Source organism: Hyperolius riggenbachi, chromosome 2 (assembly GCF_040937935.1).
Source record: "Hyperolius riggenbachi isolate aHypRig1 chromosome 2, aHypRig1.pri, whole genome shotgun sequence".
Lineage (NCBI taxonomy): Eukaryota > Metazoa > Chordata > Amphibia > Anura > Hyperoliidae > Hyperolius > Hyperolius riggenbachi.
Genome location: NC_090647.1, coordinates 100,501,574 through 100,525,788, shown reverse-complemented (window position 1 = coordinate 100,525,788; position 24,215 = coordinate 100,501,574). Strand labels below are relative to the sequence as shown.

The following is a 24,215-nucleotide window of genomic DNA, read 5'->3' as shown; positions in this document are numbered from 1 at the left end:
ATGCACACTACTGCGCAACGTGCGCGGCCTATGCGGCAAGAGCCTAGCGCTTGTTTTTAAACGGGCCTTAGACCTAGTAATATATAATGATCTTTTTTTATTACATGAAATGTCAGCAGAGATGTGGTGTAATTTCCCTCTCCCCATTGCAGCCACAAGCTTTGTACAGCTCGGTGACGCCCCCAATCAATCATCATCTCATTATGGTCCTGATTCACTTAACTTTTCTCCTAAGTATTCTAACAGGATGTGTTTTGTTTTCTTGTGTTATCTACAAGATACTCTTTCAGCACCCAGCAAGTAACAAATTGTACTAGAGCATGGTTAAAGGCAGCCATACACTGGTCGATGTGCCATCAGATCGACCAGCTGACAGATCCCTATCTGATCGAATCTGATCAGATAGGGATCGTATGGCTGCCCTTACTGCAAACAGATTGTGAATCGATTTCAGCCTGAAACCGATCACAATCTGTTCAGCTGCTCCTGCCGCCTGTCCTCCCCCCGCGCATACATTACATGACGCTGGCTCCCGGGCATCTTCTCCACGCTGCACCGCTCTGTTCTTGCTTCATCTCGGCGCTTCCTGTGTCACTCCGTGACCAGGAAGTTCAAATAGAGCGCCCTCTATTTGAACTTCCTGGGTCACTGCAGTGACCCAGGAAGCGCCGGGATGGAGCGGGTGCAGCGCTGAGAAGATGCGGAGAAGATGCCCGGGAGCCCGCATCAGGTAATGTATTTTTCATCGGATCGGCCGCCGCTAGCGACGCGCACTTTACCCGCGGGCGATCGAGGGTAATTTCCCGCACGGCGCGATCGACAGACCGATCCGATTTCGGGAGGAAATCGGATCGTCGGCGGCGTTTACCGCGAACGATTGGCAGCAGATTCGATCCCAGGATCGAATCTGCTGTCGAAACGGCCGGGAATCGGGCCAGTGTATGGCCACCTTTACAAAAGTGAATACACCTCCCGGGAACAGCAGTGCTTCTGAGGGCTCCGGGTGGTGGCAAATTTGAACACAGGACAGCCCTGGAAACGGAAAGGCAGAGCCTTCCTTCTCCATAGGAACGTATTTGACTTAAAGAGACACTGAAGCGGAAAAAAAAATTACAATATAATGATTTGTATGTGTAGTACAGCTAAGAAATAAAACATTAGGAGCAGAGACATAAGTCTAATATTGTTTCCAGTACAGGAAGAGTTAAGAAACTCCATTTGTTATCTATGCAAAAAAGCCATTGAGCTCCACGACTTTCACAGTCGCAGAGAGCTCTGTCTTCTGAAGCTTATTATCTCGAGTGTCAGTCACTATTTTTTTTTTCCTGCAGAGAACAGTTCAAAAGTTCACTGCCGGCTCTGTAAAATCATTTACAATGCTGTGTATTGTGTAAACTGCAAATATTAGAGAATGAAACAATCTTATAAAAAAAACTATATAACTGAAAATAAAAATATAAGAATACTTTCTTTGCTACTAATGTTCTAGTAATTATCCGTACTACGCAACCAATTCATTATATCATATATTTTTTTTCCCGCTTCAGTGTCTCTTTAAAAATTTAAAAAAAAAAAAAAAGGCTTCACATTTGCTTTAAAACTCTTATAATGAAACTCTCTCCCTGCCGCTAAGGGCCCATTCACACTTCGGCGCTTTGCACCCGCGATTCGTGCTTTGCTGATTGCCTGCGATCAGCAAAGCGCTGCTCAGGTAATCCTATGGGATTACGCTCACTGCAAACGCGCAACACAGCATTTTCCAATCATTGCATTGCGATTCTCATCACTGGAATGAGCAATCCTAATCGCATTCGACGAAAAATCGCAGAATAGCGCAACACAAGATAAATAGGTGATCGCGATTTTGCGTTCCCAAGTGTGAACGGGGCCTAATAGCAGCTGCTGACAAATCCTCTATTAGCCGATCAGCTGTTAGGTCAACGGGTTCATATGTAAGTCTCGAAAATTTAATTTGGGTCAAGCTATTTTGGGTTCTTTTTTTGCATGCTGCATCCTGAAAAAGTATTTTAATGACAAGCTATGAAATTCACTTCTGTGAGAAAACTTGGAAGAAAAGTGAATTGAAATACGGCCTATGTGTGAGAAAGTGACTCAAATTAAACCCAGATACCAGAACATAGTGACATTTCAGGACAATGACTCACTAACTGAATCTAGAACAAGAACAACCAGGAAACCAGCAGTGTGATTAAAACAATAGCCTGAATAGGTAAAGCCACGCCCACATGTAATATGTGTGAATTGCAGATTTTCTATTTCCCCTCTGGTGTTTTGTGTGACACATTCCCCGCTGTCATGCAGGAACCTGCATTGGTTCTGGCGCAGTGTTCCAGCTTGTTCTTCTGCTTGTTTTGGTCTCTTACAGGAAACCCGAGGTGAGAGGGATATGGAGGCTGCCATGACCTTTTGTCTCTAATACGTTTAGCCATAGACCCTGAACAAGCATACAGCAGATCAGGTACTCTGACTTAGCTGACTCAGGTTTTACTGGATTATCCATATTCTTGCACCAGGGTTTTGACTCAGGCACTACTTATGCCAGAAGATCAGCTGGGCTGCCAGGCAACTGGCATTGTTTACAAGGATATAAATATGGCAGAATCCATGTCCCTCTCACCTCTGGTTCCCTTTAACTCTGTCTTGATAGTATGTATTGATTAGTGTAGAATTCCCAGAAGGCAATTTGTCATGTGGCTAAATCAGGGAATATCCGGGTGCTGTGTATGGCTGTAATTAATGAGTAAGTGAACAGAGCTCTTGCAGCTTCCTGCGTCTGCTGCTGGCTGCTGATAAGGCCGCTGAGCTGCAGTATTGTGTTTATGTGAGGAAGTTCCTGTTAGGTGTGTGCCTATTCCCTTTTGTCCTGATTTCTCATCATGAGAGATGAGTTGCAGCATGTTATTAATTAGCTCTAGGAAGCTTCTGATCTCTTAACAAATCCCTCTTCTGACTGTTCTTTACAACTCAGGTCCCCTCCAGTCAAATGTTCACATTTGCTTTATTTCACTAATGCAGAAAAATAAGAAATCCAAACTCTCTAGATCCACCCCATGCTTTTTAAAGCCTTTAAAGTGGGTATTTTTCAAAAAATAAATGAATTCTACAACAGCCATACTATCCCAAGAAAAAAACACGTACTGTATAAAAGTAAATACTTCTTCTGCTTATATATATTGTACTGTCCACGTTTTGATTTCAGTGAATTTCATGTAGTAAATTAATAGAAAACTGTTCTTGGCATTCTCCATGTTTATTACCTCTGACTGAAGCCAATCCTGATATCATTTCCTCCCTTACTTTTTTTCCCCCCTAGAAACTGCATTGTCATATCTAGCTTGCTTTGTAAACACATGTGAGTACATCATAGATCATATTTCATCAGCTCACTGAACTTCCCTCATCTAATCATGGCTATTTTAAGTGGACTGAAAGTCTGCATTTCTACTTCGCTCTAAAATATTCCTTACAGCTTTAAAGCTACTATCCCAGAAAAAAATTCTAGCAGAATTCTAGCATCACTGAAATGGTTAAACAAAGCACTTTGTCCTACTATTCAGCTTCAAATCCGCATCCAATCTGGGGATAACAGTGTATTTTTTATTTGTTAAACACTAATGTATCAACACTGGAATGTAAACATTCACTCTCTGAGAAGCTGTCTCTGCTTCAGGCACACACAGTGTTTAGTATAGCTCATTAGAAGATTTTAATATATAATAAAAAGCAGTTATAATAGAAAAAGAATAAAATGCAATGGCAGCTTTCAGGGCAAGATAAACTACACTTTGGAAACTTGTAATTTGTAGACAGACAATATCACTTGTGCACAAAAGCAAATCTGATAACTGTATGAGTAATAGAAAGTAAAAACTCTGAATATTATGTCATAGTTTCAGACCACTTTAAGTCCTGGGTCCCACTGGATCGCAAAATGGCTGCGATTTCCAAAATCGTGGATGTCTGTGTTTTTCACCACCATTCCCAGAGTGATCATGGTTTGGCTCTGTAGCGATCACTCCCAAAATGCTGCATATTGTGTTTTGCAATCGCTCCGCAGTGTGAGCCACCACCATACGATTCCATGGGTGTAGTCACTAGTACACTGTAGTGCTTCGGTGATTGCCGGCAAGCGCTGCAAAATCGCTCCTGGGCTTTAGAAACGTGTGTTTATTTTAGGCGCTCTTTCAGATTTTGTAGCAATGAAAGCACCCCATTGGATGCAGTTCGATCTCAGACTGAATCCTATCATTCTAGAATGACCCATGTGAGGGTGTTCCAGTCATCGCATTGCCTTCATGCTGCTCCTGTGTTTTGTTTTCCAGGCCTTTGAGGATCTCAGTAAGCTGATGGAAAAGGTATGAGGAAACATTAATGTGATTTCGCCTACAGCACAGCCTTTTCCTGCCGGCGGAATAGTGAGAGATGTCTGTCTGCTTTATTTTAACAGGCCAAGGAAATGGTGGAGCTGTCCAAATCAATAGCTAACAAAATCAAAGACAAACAGGGGGACATCACAGAAGATGAGGTAGGGGGAGTGTATGTGAGAGCGCTGGTTGCTAGGTGACACTGAGAAGAAAAACATAACAATATTTATGAATGATCTGATTCCAAAGGAAACATTTATAGAAAAAATATGCCTGACATAATATCTGCACCTGTTCTTTAGCATGTGAATGTGGTCTATACTTCCCTGAAATCACGTGCTCTCTTCATCCTAATAATGGGATTACTGGGAAAATCTATTTCTCATTCATGTGATGCAAGCCACTTCTCATGTCTGCACAGTTTAGGTGTTCTGTAGTACAAAACAAGTGCAAAGTGAACTGGAGCAACAATGGATCCATTGCCCAGGAGCATCAATCAGAATCATTGTTCTATGCAGCAGCTGAAAATTGATTGGTTGTTCTGGGCAGTTGCTCCACTCATCTCCTGCAGGTTTCTTTGTATCTGTCTTTAAAAATTAGTAACTTAAACTTATTTTCCATTTCATGGTTGGTGGAGTATTGGAAACATCAATTCATATACTGCCTCCTAGTTTAATGTTATTATAATATCAGAAGAGAAGCCATGGAAGAAAACCTTGTGTGTGTTTGTGTCTCTGTGTTGGTGGAAGACCATGATTTGTATCACTGGAACTCCGCCACTTTAAAGGACAACTTAAGCGTGCGGGATATAGACGCTGCCATATTTATTTCCTTTTAAATGGAACCTGAAGCGAGAAGTATATGGAGTTTGCCATATTTATTTTCTTTCAAACAATACCAGTCGCCTGGCAGCCCTGCTGATCTATTTGACTCCAGCAGTGTCTGAATCGCACCAGAAACCAGCATGAAACTTCAGTTGTCCTTTAAAGTGTAAAGTGTCCTAAAAAGTTTTATACATAAGTGCAAACAGCGCACTTCTCTTATGTCAGACTGGCTCCGACTGACGGAAATGACAAGACACGGTACCGAAGCTGCGGGCAACGGAGGACGGCGGCGTGGGAGTGATTCAGAGCTGATGGGGCTGGAGGAAGCCCAAGGTATGTATAAAACTTTTTAATATATTCAGCTCTGAGTCCCTTTAAAAAGAATCTGTACACTAATATTCTTACAATAAAAAGCATACCATTCTATTCCTTATGTTCTCCTGTGCCCCTCTGTGCTGTTTCTGCCCTGCTGCAATCCTGGTTTGTAATTAACAGTTTTAGGCAGTGTTTACAAACAAAAGACTGGCTTCTAACCAGAGTATCAGGGTGAGAACTAGCTTACTGTGTGACTCATGCAGAGCTTGGAGGGGGTGTGTAAAGCTTCTGCCAATGACAAACAGTGCTGCACATTCCACACATTCCAGCCTCAGCCCGACAGACACTACAGAGGAAAGGAGATAAGATTTATTACAGAGACAGTTCAAGTAGGAAAGGCTGCAGTAAGACAGAGCACATTAGAACAGGCATAGGAACTTATAGGATAGAAAACATAAGGCTCAAAATTTTGTTACAGAGTCTCTTTAAGGACTTTTGTATATAGATATTTGTATTTAAGTTGCATTTGAATAGAAGTTTAAATTGCATCAGCAAAGCGCTTCAGATGTAGGATAATAGGACAAGCTACATTTTGTCAAAACTGAGTAGAAATCAAAGCATGTCAAATGCAACTAAAAGAGTGAATTAGAATGCAGATTTACACTAATCAATAAAATCCCAATAAAAATGGGGACTCTAGAATTGTTCAAAATGCTCCAGAAACAAAGATCTGACTTTGAATAGAAATGATCTTGGATCGAAAATGAACAGTGTTGGGTGGGGGATCCCGTCCTCATACTCACCTCTATTCCGCAGTGAACCTGTTTAAAGTATTTTGTTCCAGAAACCAGAAAAAGTTCTTCAATACATAAAGCCACTTGTGTATACAATGTCTATGGCTCTTAATCATACACAAAGAGGAAAAACTCATCTGCTGCATGTTAGCAATCTTTTTAACTTCCTACAAGCAATTATAGGGTGGGACAGCATAGAAACAGTTATCGATGATGACATAAACCATACATGCACATTGTTTGCTTCCATGAACAAATAACCGGATCAGAAGAGTTAAAGTTGGAAAAATAAGCACCGAATTGCTGTGTACTCTAGCAAATGTGGTCGTCCAATAACTGCATTGGCTGCATAGCTGATAGGATGTGTTGTTTGCTACAGCATAACGCTTATCTCTTCTATACTGACTCCAGTAGCATGGAATAGAATATTTCACCACCTTTTGTTACATTTGCGTTTTCTTGTACTGAGATAAAAAAAAAAAAACCTGTCACTAACCTCTGCTGTAATTTGATGAGGTGTGTCCAGGTGATGAAATTCAGGTGACAAACCTCAGGAACCGGAAAATGAAAGAGGACACAGAAAACACCAGGAGCACCAGATAGTGTAGGATTTCCAGGCAATCAAATTATGTGTGAAATAAATACTACTTACAAACACCTGGGTTGCTATTAGGCAACCACAATATTATACAGGTGGAGAATTTAATCTCCACACATTTGCCTCAATTCACTAAGCTTTATCATACACTTTATCGAACGTTTGATAATTTACCTCATGGGTAAAATCTAATTTTGAATTCACTAAGGTGTTATAGATTTATTGAACGTTTTATCGATAAAACATTTGATAAATATATAACACCTTAGTGAATTCAAAATTAGATTTTACCTATGAGGTAAATTATCAAACGTTCGATTTGTTTGATAAAGCTTAGTGAATTGAGGCCATTTTGGGTATCCTCTTCAGGATAGGTTGGGTTGTACTCCAGAAAAAGGACCACTGGATAATTATCTCAGGGAAAACTGTACTCAAAATTGGAGAAGGCGCCCCAGTGTAGTATGCAATGGGTAAATGTGGGTAATGAAACAGTCTTACCTCAGGTAGGAGGTTTGAGGATAATAATGTTATCGGACACAGGAAAGGCCGATGCCTTTCGCGGGACCTGCCTTCTTCCTCCCTGGGAGCACCTAGTCCACGCGTGCAGCTGCATAAGTCACTGTACTGTAGGCCTGAGGAAAGCGGGCAGGTCCTGCTAAACGCATTGTCCTTTCCTGTGTCTAATAAAATGATTATCCTTAAAGGGAAGGTTCACGGTCCCTAAAGAAAAAAATGCTAATCCATTTACCTGGGGCTTCCTCCAGCCTGTGGCAGGCAGGACGTGCCCTCGGCGCCGCTCCGCAGGCTCCCGGTCCCCTCCGGTGGCGCACCCGACCTGGCCAGGCCGGCTGCCAGGTCGGGCTCTTCTGCACTCCAAAATGCGCCTCACGGGGGCGTGCTGACGTCATTGGACGTCCTCCAGGCTGTACTGCGCAGGCGCAGAACTACTGCCCTTTAATCCTCCTACCTGAGGTAAGACTGTTTCATTATCTATGTTTACCCTGCTGTATAATGAGTGTGCTTCTTTAAAAAGTGTAGAAAGGAATGTGAGGAGCTGAAACTCATATGTGACATTCTGCTTCCAAACGCCTCAAAGTTGGTTGGTGATGCTGTCTGAAGCTTTTTCCCTTTCCTCCATAGACATGTTATATTTTAGCACTGTTAATTATTATTGCTACTAATAAAGTTATTTGGTGTTTTTTGTTTTTTTTTTACTCTCTAGACAATTCGGTTTAAGTCGTACCTGCTGAGCATGGGAATTGCCAATCCAGTCACCCGGGAGACTCACGGGTCAGGCACTCATTTCCATATGCAGCTAGCAAAGCAACTGGCAACAATGTTACAGAACCCATTGGAGGTTAGCATTTGTGCTTTTGGTTTGTGTTATATTTTGGCTGATGGTCTGTCTGTTCACACTAGATCTGCTGCCAGACAGATTCTGAGAGCGAAGGGAAACGGACATGCAAAACAGACTTATGCTTACCACATGTCTGTTTTCACTGTGTGTGGGTGCATTCATTGTGTTACTGCAACAAACCGACCTGGGGGGAGCAGCTAATTGAAGTGCAACCAATAGAGAAGTGAATATTAACATCGTACAGTAGCAAAGTACTGAACCGAATACCTGTTACATTGGCAAAATGTACATGGGACTGCAGTGCAACTCGCTTTCTATCCTCTCTGGATTCAGCTGCTTGGTATGGCAGTTACGTGTAACTGTGACACACAAATTGGCAACAGAGTGGAGTTTGTGCAAAAATCATGAGACTGACTCCTCAGTTTATGAAACCTCCAACTCCGGGTACACAAAATGGCTCCGACCACATTAGCTCGGGCTGTTTTTTAAGCTCCGCTTAAACGCAGGTAGAGGATCCTATGTTAAAAATAGCATCCACTTCCACTTGTCAACATGAATCTGCTTGCTACGGAAGGCAGAGTCCCAACGTCCTCAGACAGGAAAATGTATCCAACGATGAGAATGCACACTGTCTTTTCTCACTAGGCTAGTCGCCGCATCTACGTTGCCCATTTGGATCAAAGCCGGGACGTAATACTCACATGTCCCGCTGCCGCTTGGTCCCTTCTAAACAGCCCAGTGGCCGGTATTAGCATGGGGATCTCCATTAGGCTGTAAAAGACCAATGGGAATCCTCAGCAACAGGGAGAATTTTCATTGGTTCATGTTGGACCAATGAAAATTCTCCCTGTTATTCGGAAGAATTAGCCTGCGGCAGCCTATGGAGAGCCCCATGCTTCTGTTGGCCTCCAGGCTGAATTGATGGACCGAGACAGGGTAAGTGGCATTGCGTACTGGCGGACATGATCGACACAGAGTGGACAGTAAGAATTGTTCCAAGCGGAAGCAATACGGACGGAAGGCATTCCCCTTGCGAATGCCGAATCTGCTTACTATTTCCATTCCGCATCCACTCAAGTGTGAACTGGCCCTAACAGTTGAAACCATCTGTTTACATGAGGAGGTGGGACTCTGTTATTCAAAAGAAGTAGGAGTGAACAGTGTAAGACCTCAACTCTAATAATGGGAAATAGCAGGCAAGAGCGTTCATAAGCCTGTATGAATAGGTGCACAGCATGAAAAGTATCCAGGTAGGGTGCGGCGTGGGAATGCTGGGCTGGCGCAACTCTGTTTACAGCATAGGAGGATGAGTAGATGAGCCAATGACAGCCGGGTGCTCACCAAAATTAGCCGTGTGAGGCAGCTGGCTAAATGAGCCTGAGGAGAACACTGATGAATATAAGATTTGTCTCAGATTAAAATGCACTATACATTTGTTCAGCTTACTCTTGTGGGTTTTAGAAAATTCTGTCTGGCAGCAAATAGAAATGAAAAGATAATTTCAATCACCTTAAAGTGAGACTGAAGCGTGTTAAAAGTGAGGGGGAACAAAAGTTTCATACATACCTGGGGCTTCCTCTAGCCCCTCCACACAGATTGCTCCCTCACCACGGTCCAAAGACTCCTAGATCCTCCGTTAGCAGCCACGTACTCTGTGGCCAGTCAAGCGCGCCCGCCCCACCGCTCTCCTGTCCCCGGGAGCGTTCTACACCTGTGCAGTACACAGGCGCAACACGCTCCCAGCCACAGGAGGGGGGGTCCGCGCTTGACCGCACTGCTAGCGCTAGAGGAAGCCTTATGTATATATAAAACTCTTGTTCCCCCTCGTCTCAGGTACACTTAAAAAAAACAAAAAAAACCAGACACTCACCTAAGGAGAGGGAAGGCTCTGGGTCCTATAGAGCCTTCCCATTCCTCTCCTAGTCGCCTCGTTTCACTGCAGGATCCACTGTTGAAATCCCCCCCCCCCCCTCGCTGCGGGAGGCTTTTGGGAGCCCGGGTGTTCCCGATGACGGGTGGGTCCGTACTGCGCTTGTGAGAGTATGCTAGAGAGTGTGCTAGCACATGTGCAGTATGGAGCAGCCCGTCTTTGGGAGCACTTGGGCTCCCAAAGACTTCCGAAGCGACAGAGAGCAGTCTGAGACTGTGAACGGGGGAGCCAGCGGTGGAACATGGGGACTGTAGGAGGAACGAGAAGGCTCTGTAGGACCCAGAGCCTTCCCTCTCCTTAGGCGAGTATGTTTTTAAAAAAAATGGTAAATTAATTTTACTTTAAACTGTATATTGTTTTTCAGGAGCGTGGGGGTATAATGTCCCTTACAGAAGTTTACTGTCTAGTTAATAGAGCCCGAGGCATGGAGGTAAGCAACATACAAAGACATTGGTTATTGCCATGCTGTTTGTATACTGTAATTTATGGTGTGACTCTACAAATCACTGCACCATACTTTTTCCACCACATCCCAAAACACCACCTGCCTGGACCGTTCACACAAGGCAGGTGGATGCAGATTCTGACCCTACTACCTATGTGTCGCATCTGCAGTCGAGGTTCATCAGATCAGGATATGTGTATCAGTCTTTAAAGTGAACCTGAGGTGAGAGTGATATGGAGGCTGCCATGTTTATATCCTTTTAAACTATACTAGTTGCCTGGCTGTCCTGCTGATTTATTTAGCTGCATTACTGTTTCTGTCTGAATTACACCAGAAACAAGCATGCAGCTAATCTTGTCAGTTCTGACAATTGTCATAAACACCTGATCTGCATATGCTTTTTCAGGGTCTATGGCACTAATAAAGTTATTTGGGTTTTTTTTTTTTACTGTTTAACCACTTTACCCCCGCGCGTACGTATTTCTCCGCCCCTTTTTCCATCCTTTAAAAACCAGGGACGGAGAAACACGTACTTTCCGCGTTCCCGACGCTGTCCGCGCTCCCGCTCGTAAACACGCCGCCCGCCGCTAGTAAAACCGCCGCCGCCCGCTCGCCCGGAGATCAATGAACGGGAAAATCCATTCCCGTTCGTTGATCTAAGCCCCACAATGACCCGCTGCTCTCCTATGGGCAGCGCGATCATTGTGAGAAGAAACTCACGTGTCCAGCCTCCTTATTCTTCCTCCAAGCTTCCGGAAGGAGGCTTGGAGGTCGCAATAAAGCAAAAAGTTACTGTGGCCATCTTGTGGCCAAATAGTAAACTACACCCTACACATTTTTCACATACAAATAAATGACTTTTACACAAAAAATTAACTCATTACCTCCCACACTCCCCATTTTTTTTTTTTTTGTAATTAAAAAAAAATTCAAAAATTTACAATTAAAAAAAATACATAATTAGTTACCTTAGGGACTGAACTTTTTAAATATTTAAGTCAAGAAGGTATAACACTGTTACTTTATAAACTATGGGCTTGTAATTAGGGATGGACGCAAAACTGAAAAAAATGCACCTTTATTTCCAAATGAAATATTGGCGCCAAACATTGTGATAGGGACATAATTTAAACGGTTTTATAACCGGGACAAAAGGGCACATACATTTCATGGGTTTTAATTACAGTAGCATGCATTATTTAAAAACTATAATGGCCGAAAACTGAAAAATATTTTTTTTTCCCCCACATTTTTCCTATTTTCCCATTAAAACACATTTAGAAAAAAATAATTCTTGGCATAATGTCCCACCTAAAGAAAGCCTAATTGGTGGCGGAAAAAACAAGATATAGTTCATTTCATTGCGATAAGTAATGATAAAGTTATAGACGAATGAATGGAAGGAGCGCTGAAAGGTGAAAATTGCTCTGGTGGTCAGGGGGTAAAACCCCTCAGTGGTGAAGTGGTTAAACAATAAATAAAATTCACTGAAATCAAAATGTGGACAGTACAATACATGTGTTATGTAAGTACAGTTGTGTTCAAAATTATTCAACCCCCACTGAAATGTGTTTTGGCCAGTTTGACATTGATTTTGATCATTTCAGTCATCTTGTTTACAATTAAATCAAAGAGGCACTTGTAAGTCAGACAAATATAACATTTATAATGAAATAACCACAAATGTCTTTTCTGTGCTCACATCATTATCAGTTTTATTCAACCCCCAAGTGACATTCATTCTTAGTACTTAGTACAACATCCTTTTCCAGTTAGAACAGCTTTTAAACATGAAGCATAGCTTGATACAAGTGTCTTGCAGCGATCTACAGGTTTCTTAGCCCATTCTTCATGGGCAAAAGCCTCTAGTTCAAGTCACATTCTTAGGCTTGCACGCTGCAACTGCTTTCTTTAAGTCCCACCACAGGTTCTCAATCGGATTTAAGTCTGGTGACTGCGATGGCCACTCCAAAATGTTCAAGTCTTTAATCTGCAACCATGCTCTAGTGGACATGGAGGTATGCTTGGGATCATTGTCCTGTTGAAAGGTCCAACGTCTCCCAAGCCTCAGGTTTGTGATGGACTGCATCACATTTTCATCCAATATCTCCTGGTACTGAAGAGAATTCATTTTACCTTGCACATGCTGAAGCTTCCCTGTACCTGCAGAAGCAAAACAGCCCCAAAGCATGATTGACCCCCCGCCATGCTTCACAGTATGCAAGGTGTTCTTTTCTTGATATGCCTTCTTCTTTCTCCTCCAAACATAGCATTGATCTATGGGCCCAAACTATTCTAATTTTGTTTCATCAGTCCACAGAACACTATCCCAAAACTTTTGTGGTTTGTCCACATGACTTTTGACATACTGCAGTCGACTTTTCTTATTCAATGGAGACAGCAAGGGGGTGCTCCTGGGAGTTCTGGCATGGAGGCCTTATTGTGTGCGCCTTATTGTCTGAGCTGAAACTTCAGTACTTACATCTGACAAATCTTTTTTCAGTTCCCCAGCAGTCACACGGGGACTTTTCTCCACTTTGCGCTTCAGGTAGCGCACAGCAGTCGAAGTCAGCATCTTCTTTCTGCCACGACCAGGTAGCGTTTCAACAGTGCCCTTTGCCTTGAATTTGCGAATGATGCTTCCTATGGTGTCTCTTGGTATGTTTAACATCTTTGCAATCTTCTTATAGCCATTGCTCCTCCTGTGAAGAGAAATCACCTCTTCTCTTGTCTTCCTGGACTATTCTCTTGACTTCACCATGTTTGTAAACACACCAATAAATGTCTAGAAGGAGCTGAGTATCACAGTCATTTTAAATCTGCCTAATTGGTGCTTATTATGCTTGATTTCTGCTCGTTAACATTCACAGGTGTTTTCAATACCTGATCGAAAACACTTGAATGAACCTCTGTTCTTAAGAGTGGTAGTCTTTAAGGGGTTGAATAATTTTGTCAATGAAGAAATCACACGAAAAAACATTTAATACTGTATTACAAAAACAATTGATGTCATTTTAGTTGCATTTGGTTCTTTAAAAAGTCCTTGTAAGATTTTATTCTGAACACAATTACAAATGTACACTAAATTCCCTAAAACCCTTTATAGCATTGGGGGTTAAATAATTTTGAACACAACTGTAGATGAAGTATTTATCTACTTATATATGTTTTTTTTCCCCTGGTATAGTATGGCTAACCCTCCCGCTTTAAAAGGAAATCAATATCTCAGCTTCCATATCACTTTCACCTCGGGTTCACTTTAACTGTCCCATTTTAGTGAACCCTTTGCAACCTCAATTTCCTGTTCTTGGCTGAGTAAAATCCGCTGTGGTTCATCTTGATTTCCAGTCTGAATACCTTATCGATTTTTTTCTCATCGATATCCATCTGATTCGATCACTCTGATCAATTCTGCTTGAAATCGGTGCAGTGGGTGGCCTGCTCGATCAATTTTCGTCTGAAAACGATTGATAGCTCCAGACAGGGCTGCAACCGCAGCATTGCACTGGATTGAACAGGGCAACACTGCGGTTTGATAAGATTTTTAATCTAATTCATCAGGAATCGTTTATTTCGCCAAGCATGACTGGGTCATGCCCGGAATTGGGTTTGGCACAATACATATACCTCAAGAAGAAGGAGACACCGATAGATAGCATAGAGCATCAGGAGCAGAAGATACAATATATACAACAAGGCATTTAGCATTTTACATTACATTTTACATTTACTTTATACATACTGGAGCAGCAGTTTACATAACAGTTCCCAAAAGTCCTAGGAATGGTAAATCGATTAGGCTTTGTGCGCTGATGGAAGTATGTGGAGGGAGTTAAGGAGGCTGACAGCCGAGGGAAAGAAAGAGTTACTATGTCTACCAGTCTTTGTGGAGATGGCCCTCGTCCCAGTGGAAGCCTTCATCCCGGTGGAAGCTGACAGAAGTAGCGGTGGCCCGGGTGAGAGGGATCGTTGGCTATCCTCAGCGCCCTGGATCTCAGTCTTTTTCCGTGTAGGAGGGCAAATGAGGGGAGAGGTCTCCCAATGATCATCTCTGCCGACCTGATGACCCTCTGGAGTGTGTGTCTGTCGCTGGTGGTAGCGGAGTAGAAGCTGGTCAGGACCTCTTGTGCCATGCCGAACTTCCTCAGTTGGCGGAGGAAGTAAAGTCTCTGCTGGGCTTTCCTCTAGATGGCAGTGGTGTTGGGTCTCCAGCTAAGGTCGCTGGAGATGGTAGTGCCCAGGAGGCGGGCGCAAGGCACTCTAGCCACCTCTGTACCATCAATATAAATTGGGGGTGGGGTGGGAGCAGACTTCCTGAAGTCAACAATTAGTTTGACAGTTTTTGCAGTGTTTAGCACCAGCCTGTTCTTCTTGCACCAGTAGGGGATACTCTCCACCTGCTGGCAGTACTCCTGGATGTTATCCTTGGTAATAAGGCCAACAATGGTGGTGTCATCAGCAAACTTGATGACCTTAACTGAGTCTGCCATGGATCTGCAGTTGTTTGTGTAAAGGGAGAACAGCAGTGGAGACAGGCCGCAGCCTTGAGGAGCACCTGTGTTCATGATCCTAATTTGTGATTGGATCTCACCCAACCTGACGGCTTGGGTCGTGTTGGTGAGAGTCAGTGATCCAAAGGAGTAGGCTTGGTTGCACTCCAAGTGCGGCTAGTTCAGTCTGAAGAATGCGTGGGCAGATGGTGTTAAAAGCCAAGCTGAAGTCCAGGAGTAGTATTCTGGTGTATGTGTCTGGACTATCCAGGTGGTCATAGATGGACTCAAGGCAGATATTTACTGCATCGTTGGTGGATCTGTTTGCCCTGTAAGCAAACTGATAGGGGTCTAGAAGGGGTGAGGTGGAGCGCTTGAGGTTGGATAAGACTGCTCACTCCAGGGTTTTCATTATGACGGATGTCAGGGCCACAGGCCTCAAGTCGTTAAGATCGGAGACCCCCTGTTTCTTGGGAACAGGTATGATGGGCGACTTTTTGAAGCATGCGGGGACCTTGCCTTCCTCTAGTGACTTGGTGAAGATGGCAGAGAGGATGGGAGCGAGTTGCCTAGAGCAGGTTTTCAGGCAGGCAGGGGACACACCATCGGGCCCAGAGGCTTTCCTGGTGTTAAGCGTTGACAGGAGTTGCAGGACATCAGCCTCGCTCATTACCAAAGGAGGGGATGGGCTCGTGATGCTATTCTCGGGGCGTGGAGGGGGAGTGAGTGATTTCAGGTGCTCCTCCAGTACTTCCTGGCTCTCAAACCTACAGTAGAATTTGCTGAGTTCATCGGCTAGATCCGGGCTGGGTGGTGCCTGTTGAGGGGGAAGCTTGTAGTTGGTGGCAGCCCTAAGCCCCTTCCATACAGCTCGTGGGTCATTTGAGCGCAGGTTTTGTTCCATCCTCTCAGCATAGTCCCTTTTGGCAGCCCTCATTTCCCGATTAAGGTTGTTTCTTGCCCTCCTGTAATCCTCCTGGTTGCCAGACCTGTGTGCGACTTCCTCCTCCGCAGTTGCCGTAGCTTGTTGGTGAACCACGGCTTGTTGTTCGGGTAGACCTTGAAGGATTTGGTTGGTATACAGGAGTCCTCACATAACCCAATGTATGAGGCTATGTTGTCTGCCCACTCGTCCAGGTTTGGTGCTTCTAGGGACTTCCAGTCGGTGCAGTCGAAGCAGGCTTGAGGTTGGAGCTTGGCCTCATCTGACCATACTTTGGTGGACTTAAGAGTCGGTTTTGCAGATTCTAGGCGCCTCCTTTAGGTAGGGATAAGATAGACAAGACAGTGATCAGAGGAGCCAAGAGCTGCCCATGGAACTGCCATTTAGGCATCCTTCAGTGCCGTGTAGCAGTGGTCGAGGGTATTCGTGCCCCTGGTGGGGCAAGCCACATGTTGGTAACGTGGCAACTCCTGGCGAAGGTTGGCCTTATTGAAGTCACCCATGATGATGAATAATGAGTCTGGGAGGGACGTCTCCCTCTGCAAGATGGTCTCACTAAGCTCCAGCAGGGCAGATTTGGCATCAGCATCAGGAGGGATGTACACCCCAACAACGACATAGGAGGAAAACTCCCGCGGCGAGTATGACTGCCTGCAATTAATGAGTAAGAGTTTGAGGTCAGGGGAGCGCTTCCTGACGAGTACTGACGAGGTAGGGCACCATGATATATAAGCAAATGCTGCCCCCTCTGTTTTCCCAGAGAGTACAGGGTCCCGGTCTGCACGGATGAGGTTGAAGCCTGGGAGGTGGAGGGGGTTCTCAGGAATGTCCTCGTGTAACCATGTTTCCGTGAAGCAGAGGGCTGGCGTGTTCCTGCTGAGGTCCCTCCTGTCACAGAGGAGGCGCAGTTTATGCAGTTTGTTGGTAAGGGAGCGTACGTTTGCCAGGAGGACTGTGGGGATGGCTGATCGCAGACCTTTCTTCTTTAGCTTCACACGGGTGCCTGCACGACAACCTCTCCGCCGCTGACCTACACGGGCACCTATGGCCAGATCCAGGACCTGCTGGATGTGATTCCAGACCAGGTCAGACAGGAGGCTAGCTACAGCGGGTGAGGGGCCACATGGTTCCCATCGAAAGGAGCTGCTCCCTGGTGTACGTGGTGGGAGTGGTGTGAATAGGCCCTGGACGTCTGCGTGGGGGCGAAAGGTGGTGGGGCGCCAGCGGGAGGTGGTGGAGCATGGCATGACGGTGTTGAGCACAGACCTACAGCATACTACACCTAGCGTGCGCACTGTACAGTCATCAGTACAGTAGGATGCAATGTACAGTAATTCCAGCAGAGAGTTCAGCAGGGTTCAGCATGGAGCAAGCTGGCCGGAGACAGCAGAGGCCATCAACCGCCCAGTGGAAGCGCAAGTGCAGCAGTGTTCAGTAAAAGATCAGCATGGCCCACAAGAGACCAGCAGGATCAGGGATGTGCAAGCTGGCGACCAGCAGAAAGTACAGCAGGAGCAATAGTGCAGCAGGCTAAGCATAGAGTTTAGGTTGTGTGCAAGCTGGCCAGACCCAGCAAAAAGGTTGGCGTGGGACAGCAGTTCAGGGGTGTGCCAGCAACAAGCAGGGGGACCAGCACGTGTGGGGAGAAGAGAAGTGAAGGGTGAGGCCCTTACCCTTTCCAAGAAGCAGTCCGTAGATGGTGTCAGGAGCTCCTTGTGTGGGACCAGCTGCATCCAGACCCTTCACAGCCTTCTGTGGTAATTGTGACTTTAACTTGGGAGGGCTTCGAGTGTCTGTGGCCGGTGGAGCAGGCTTGCAGCAGTGAGATGTCTGCAGTGATCGGTGCGCCCCCACTTGCTGTTACTGCAGGCCACGTGGGGGGCCAAGCAGGCTAGAGCGGCTGCTGTGGCGGCCTGTCCTCGCGGCGTTGGTACTTTGCAATGCTGAGAGCACACTCCAGCACGCGGATGCCGGCTGCCCGCTGGAATCTGGGTGCCTCCCCAGTTTTTGGGTCTGATGGTGGCAGGAATCCCTGGCACTGTGAGCAGAGGAGGCTGGCTGCCCGCTGCGGAGATCTGATGCCACCGCAGGGAGCGAGAGCAGGCTTCGGGGGGCAGTAGTGTTCTCTGTGGGTGGCCTGAGTGCTGCTAGTTCCGGGCATTGCGTTCCGGTCGGCTTCTCCACATGGGTTGCCTGAGGACTGGCTTATGGCGGGCAACGGTGAAGCGCTGGGGCTCTGGGCTGAGAGGGCTTCGCTTTGAGCAAGGGCTAGCAGGGCCCCTGTATGGAGGCAAGAGCGCATCTCCAGCACGAGAGAACCGAGATGCGATGTAGAAAGGAGGTAGAAAAACATAAAAAGAGGATAAAAAACAAGAAAAAGTGCGGAGCTATGTGGCAAGGCTGCCTGTACAGCACCATCTTGAAGGCAATTCATACTGAAAACGATTACAAATCTGTTCAGCGCAGATTAGATAGATCTCAGAGGAGCTCACAATCTTATTCTTGACATAATCATAGTCTAATTTCCTACCTTATTATTATTATTATGTATTTATATAGCACTGACATCTTCTGCAGCGCTTTAGAGAGCACATAGTCATGTCACTGACTGTCCTCAGAGAGGCTCACAGTCTAATCCCTGTCATAGTCTTGTGTCTCTATCATATTATGTATCTATATAGCACTGAGTCTGACATCCAGGGCTGTGGAGGCAGAGCAATTTTGGGTACCTGGAGTCAGAGTTGGAGATGGTGATTTCATAAACTGAGGAGTCGGGATTCAGAGTCAGATGATTTTTTGTGCGAAATCCACAGCCCTGGTAAGTATTAGACTAAGGGGTAGGAGTTGGAGCCATTTTGGGTACCTGGAGTCGGTGGTTTCATAAACTGAGGAGTCTGAGTTGGAATCGGAAGATTTTTGTACCGACTCCACGGCCCTGTTTTCTTCTACAGCGAGTACATAGTCTTGTCACTGACGGTCCTCAGAGGAGCTCACAATCTAATCCTTGCCATATGTGCCTTGTCCCTCTCACAGTCTGAGGTCAATTTTAGGAACAGCCAATTAACTTATCATTGTAGTTTTAGGATGTGGTAGGAAATCGTAGTGCCCAGATAATAGGAAGAACATACATATAGCCATTCTATCACTGCTTTTCCAACAGACCATATGCTTATTTCAGCTGTATACAGAAGTAAACTTACAGTTTTATTTTATATTTTTAAATGTAATTACAAAGTAAAGTAAATTGCTACATTGCTTGGAATTGAGTTTTGAAACTATTGTTTATAGAGAGCAATAGATACAGTATGTAAGATAGGCCTGCTCGGGATCATACAGTGTTATTTGTAGACATGCAGAGCTTTCACAGGCAGGTCAGGAACTGCCGCTCCTGAAACAGACAAGTGAGTAATTAGTATTTCTATCTCGCAGTTGCTGTCCCCTGAGGACTTGGTGAATGCCTGCAAAATGTTTGAGCCTTTGAAGCTTCCTGTACGGTAAGAGTCCCACATTTCCTCTAGTGCCATTTCACTGCAGTCTTTTGTTTTTTCACACAACATGTGCTGCAGGCCGGTCATTTCCAAAGGGCAGTGTCACACCATGACTATTTGTAGCTACTGAACTCTTGCATGGGATAGAAAGAAAAACGAGACATCCACCCTGTATGTATTTAGAGAGGTTTGCCTGTCTAATCCCCCCTCATCTGTGACTAATCACCACTGTAATTTGTTTTCTCTGCTGTGTCAGCTGGCTGCCTCGGCAGAGCAGCTTATTTGTAGACACAGGATCTTAACCCTATCTTTGCTTCCATGAAAGCAGGAAGTAGACACACCGCAGATTTATTGCAGGATTTGTATCAGCTGTAACAAATACAATTTTTTTTATAAAGGTTATTATTCTGTTGCGTATCTTTCAGAGCAGAGAGGGAGTCCTGAGTTCAGATCCGCTTTAAAGAGCAACTTTAGTGAAAATCACAATGAATAAAATTGCTACATTTTTACAATATTAATTTATAGATGATTTAGTCAGTGTTTGCTCATTGTAAAATCTTTCCTCTCCCTGATTTGCATTCTTAAATTTATCACTGGTGGTGACATCTCTAGCAAAAAATATCAGATGTCACGTACATCAGTACCATGGAAATGTGGTGTTTTCTGGCATGCGCTATCAAAAAATGCCACGTGCTTCCAAAAATATACGATCAAGTACAATTTTCTACATGTCAGCGATTTAAGTGCCATTGAAACATATTGCAGACGTGCAAAATCTTTTGTATTTGAAGACGATTGTTCATGCCCAATTGTTCTGATCGATTTACTAATCACTTCTATACAAAATCGATCTAAAAAACGATTTGTAATGAGATCCGACCTGTCGGAAATGATCGATTCAACCTATCTGACAAGAAATTCCATGGTGTGTACCAGGCATAATATACTCAAAGTATTGATGTATAGACTGTCACAATTCATATACAGTATTTAATTGTCTTTTTTTTAGAATTGCATTAATACATTTTTCATTTATTTAAAAAAAAAAAAAAAATCCTGAAAAACATTTCTCAAGAATGTCCTTACATGACCTAAGCACTAATTGTAACAAAAGGGCAAATTGTTTGCAAAATAAACGCACATTCCTTTATATAGTAACAAAATAACAGGAGTTTGTAACAAAGTTGAACAATCTGTGCAGAAGGAACAATCCCCCTTGCAACATAGTTGCAACAGCATGCAAAACATGTATTCAAGTATCTTCTGCTGAGCTATGTAGGAAAACCGTAGCAAAGCCCAGTTCAACCAAGCAAATGTGTGTTTACTTGTGAGGAACTCATACCCATACTCCTACATGTGCTCTCTTTTCCTGTTTCCCTCCCCTCTCTGCTTATAAGCGCTTTCGTAACCAGGCAACTCATCAGCATCCATGTTCTCTGTTTCATATTTTTCTTCAAAATGTGTGAAACGTGTCCTGAGGAGGCGTGTCCGCACGCGAAACAGCTGTTGACAGGGGGCATATGTTTGTACCGAGTATCGTGGCTTAATAAAGATGAAATTCAAGGAGTGTGCCGGAGTCCGATTTGTTTTTTGCATATGTGTGAAAATGTAGTGAGGATGAAGTGAGTGTTTGTCTTTCATGTTTGCAGACTTTAGGGATGGTCAATGAGATGCAAATAATTTAGAGTTGATGTAAATATATACTTTTTCCCCCCACGCATACCCCTCTTATTAAAGAGAACCTGAGATGGCTTTTTGGGGGGGGGGCAGATGGGATACAGAGGCATGTTCCCTGCCTCATGACATGCCTCTGTGCCCCCACACTGCCAATCTCTGCCCCCCCCCCCCCCCCCCATCGCCGCACTATAGCCCCCATGATTAGCGACAACATTTGTTGTTATCTCAGAGGTAAGCATGTGGGAGAGGATTTCCCTGTTCATAATGCCTGCCAAGGGGGCTCCTGCAGGGTTTCCAGAGCTGCCATTGGGCAGCGCTCTCACCCTGGCCATGCCCCCTGCCGCTCCCTCGCCTCCCTGCATGCTGTTAATGAGAGAATGAATCTCTCATTCCAGTGTCGTAACCGGTCACAAAAGTGAAAGTGGGCAGTTGCGTCCCACAGGAGCGGCCGTTTTGGAGGCTACCTGATCCGCTAAGCCTCCCAGATTAGGTAGCCTAGTTTTTTTTTTTTTATTATTATTTCATGAGCCCACCTCGGGCTCTCTTCAAAGAGAATCAGTATTGTTAAAATCGCACAAAAGTAAACATACCAGTGCGTTAGGGGACATCTCCTATTACCCTCTGACACAATTTCGCCGCTCCTCGCAGCATTAAAAGTGGTTAAAAACAGTTTTAAAAAGTTTGTTTATAAACAAACAAAATGGCCACCAAAACAGGAAGTAGGTTGATGTACAGTATGTCCACACATAGAAAATACATCCATACACAAGCAGGCTGTATACAGCCTTCCTTTTGAATCTCAAGAGATCATTTGTGTGTTTCTTTCCCCCTGTTCTCATGCACTGAAGTTTCAGGCTGCTTGTTTCTTCCTGCAAACAGCTTTGCCCTTGTCTGTAATTCTTCAGTATGTGAAAGCCCAGCCAGCTCAGAGGACGATTTATCCAGCTTGTAAAAGATAAGAGAGAAGAGAGAAGCTGCTCTAATCCTAAATAACACACAGGCAGTGTGCATAGAGGGGCCTGGAAGGGGGAGTTCATAGCAGAACCACAACACTAAAGAACTTGGCAGCCTTCCAGACACAGGCCGACAAGTCTGACAGGGGAAAGATACATTGATTTATTACAGAGACAGTGATAGCAGAAAGTGCTGCAATAAGCCAGAACACATTAGAATAGCTTTTTGAACTTGTAGGATGATAAAAAACAGGATGCAATTTTTGTTACGGAGTAAATAGAAAATGTAATATGTACCGGTGTTATTTCACACACAAAAATAAAATCTTCTGAATGTGGTTTGTGTATTCTGAACTCTGTTTGGTATTCTCGATCCCCCTCCCTGTTTATTTTCCTGTTTACAAAGCCCTGTTTACAAAAATGCAACCTTTCCATATTCATCAGACTAACGGGTAACAGTAGATAATTTTTTACATAACAGAGAACACGGTGAATGTACAGATGCCATACGCTGATCCTGTTCTAGAAAGAGGCCAGCAAGTTAGTAACAGGAGACTAGAGAACAACAATTTGTCTATCAAAATTTCTGAACATTACCACATGCACCCATTCTGATGCGTTTTTAGTTTCAGCCCAAATTTATAGTGCAACTGTTGAGAAATGGGCTATCCAGTCTGGCTCCATATATTGCAGAGATCAATGGTAAACCTGAGTTCAGAAAGTAAAATGTAAAAAAAAAAAAAAACAGCCTCTAGGGCAGGGGTAGGGAACCTTTGGCTCGGGAGCCAGATGTGGCTCTTTTGATGGCTACATCTGGCTCACATACAAATCATTAGGGGTTGATTCACTAAGCTACACTGCTTAAGCAGTGCAGTTTATTGTGGCAGCGCAAGTACATTTTCAAAATAGGTACACTACAGTGGTAGCATGCACTACTAACTTACTCGCGCTACTCCAAAACTAACGGCAGCTCCAATTGTCCCACTCTGGGCCCTGTCAGGTCCAGTGACTTTAAAGAGCGAGATCCCCGCACTTTGACTGACCCAATAGGCTGTCTGTCACTTGACAAGCAGCCTATTGGGCCAAAGTGCGGGGATCTCGTCCTACAAAGTGAATCAACCCCCAAGTCAGCTAGCTAATTGTACAAGCTGTTAGTCTGTATTTCTCCTGTCTGGGAAATTGCAGATGTTGCTGAAAGCCAAAATAAGCTGAATACGTATCTTACACTTCCGCTGCCCCATGGATCAAATGTATACACATCACCATGGCAACAGGGACGTGAGCCCTCTGCTGCACATGTGCACTGTCCCAGTTTGAAACCTATTGTATGGCTCTCACAGAATTTTTAAAATATGTGGCGTTTATGGCTCTCTCAGCCAAAAAGGTTCCTGACCCCTACTCTAGGGGGTACTTACCTCGGGAGTAGGGAAGCCTCTGGATCCTAAATAGGCTTCCTCCATCCTCTTAACCCTCAGGGGTCCAGTGCTGGCAGCCCTTGAGCAGTGGCCATGTAAATATTTATCTATACGCGGTCCAGTGCAGGATCCAGAGTCTTCTCCCTCCCAAGGTAAGTACCCCAAGGGGCTGTTTTTTTTTTTGTTTTTTTTTTTAGTTTCTCTCTATTTACTAATGGTGTATTTGATGTGGGAGAATCTAGGTTTGCTGGCACTCAGTGGATTAGTCCAGGTGTGGTAAACAAGTAACAAGCTCCTCCTCTGTAAGCTAATAAAAAGCAGGATGTTTCTAGACAGTTAGGGCCCTTTCACACCAGAGGGATTTTTCGGCGTTTTAACGCCACGGCCGAAGTTGGCGTTTTGCTAGGTAAAAGAAAGTCCATAGACTTTCATTTTACCTTTCACATCTAACTCGGCATTTTGGAGCGTTGCGTTTCAACGCTCCCAGGAGCTTTTTCAGGGCTGTTAACAGCCGAAGTTGGCTGTTGGCGTTTCAATGATAGTCAATGGAAAACGCCAACTTCAGCGTTTTCAAAGCCTTTTCAAAGCGTTTTACAGCTAT

General features: G+C 44.4%; 1 protein-coding gene across 1 annotated transcript in view; it reads left to right on the top strand.

Annotated features, from left to right (window-relative positions):
• LOC137544822 (vacuolar protein-sorting-associated protein 36-like) overlaps window positions 1–24,215 on the top strand; it is a 67,816-nt gene that overhangs the window by 31,884 nt on the left and 11,717 nt on the right. The window contains exons 6-10 of the mRNA XM_068265915.1: window positions 4,344–4,376; window positions 4,469–4,546; window positions 8,139–8,273; window positions 10,568–10,633; window positions 19,511–19,575. Coding sequence (XP_068122016.1) covers window positions 4,344–4,376; window positions 4,469–4,546; window positions 8,139–8,273; window positions 10,568–10,633; window positions 19,511–19,575 — 377 coding nt within the window. The remainder of the gene's footprint in view (window positions 1–4,343; window positions 4,377–4,468; window positions 4,547–8,138; window positions 8,274–10,567; window positions 10,634–19,510; window positions 19,576–24,215) is intronic.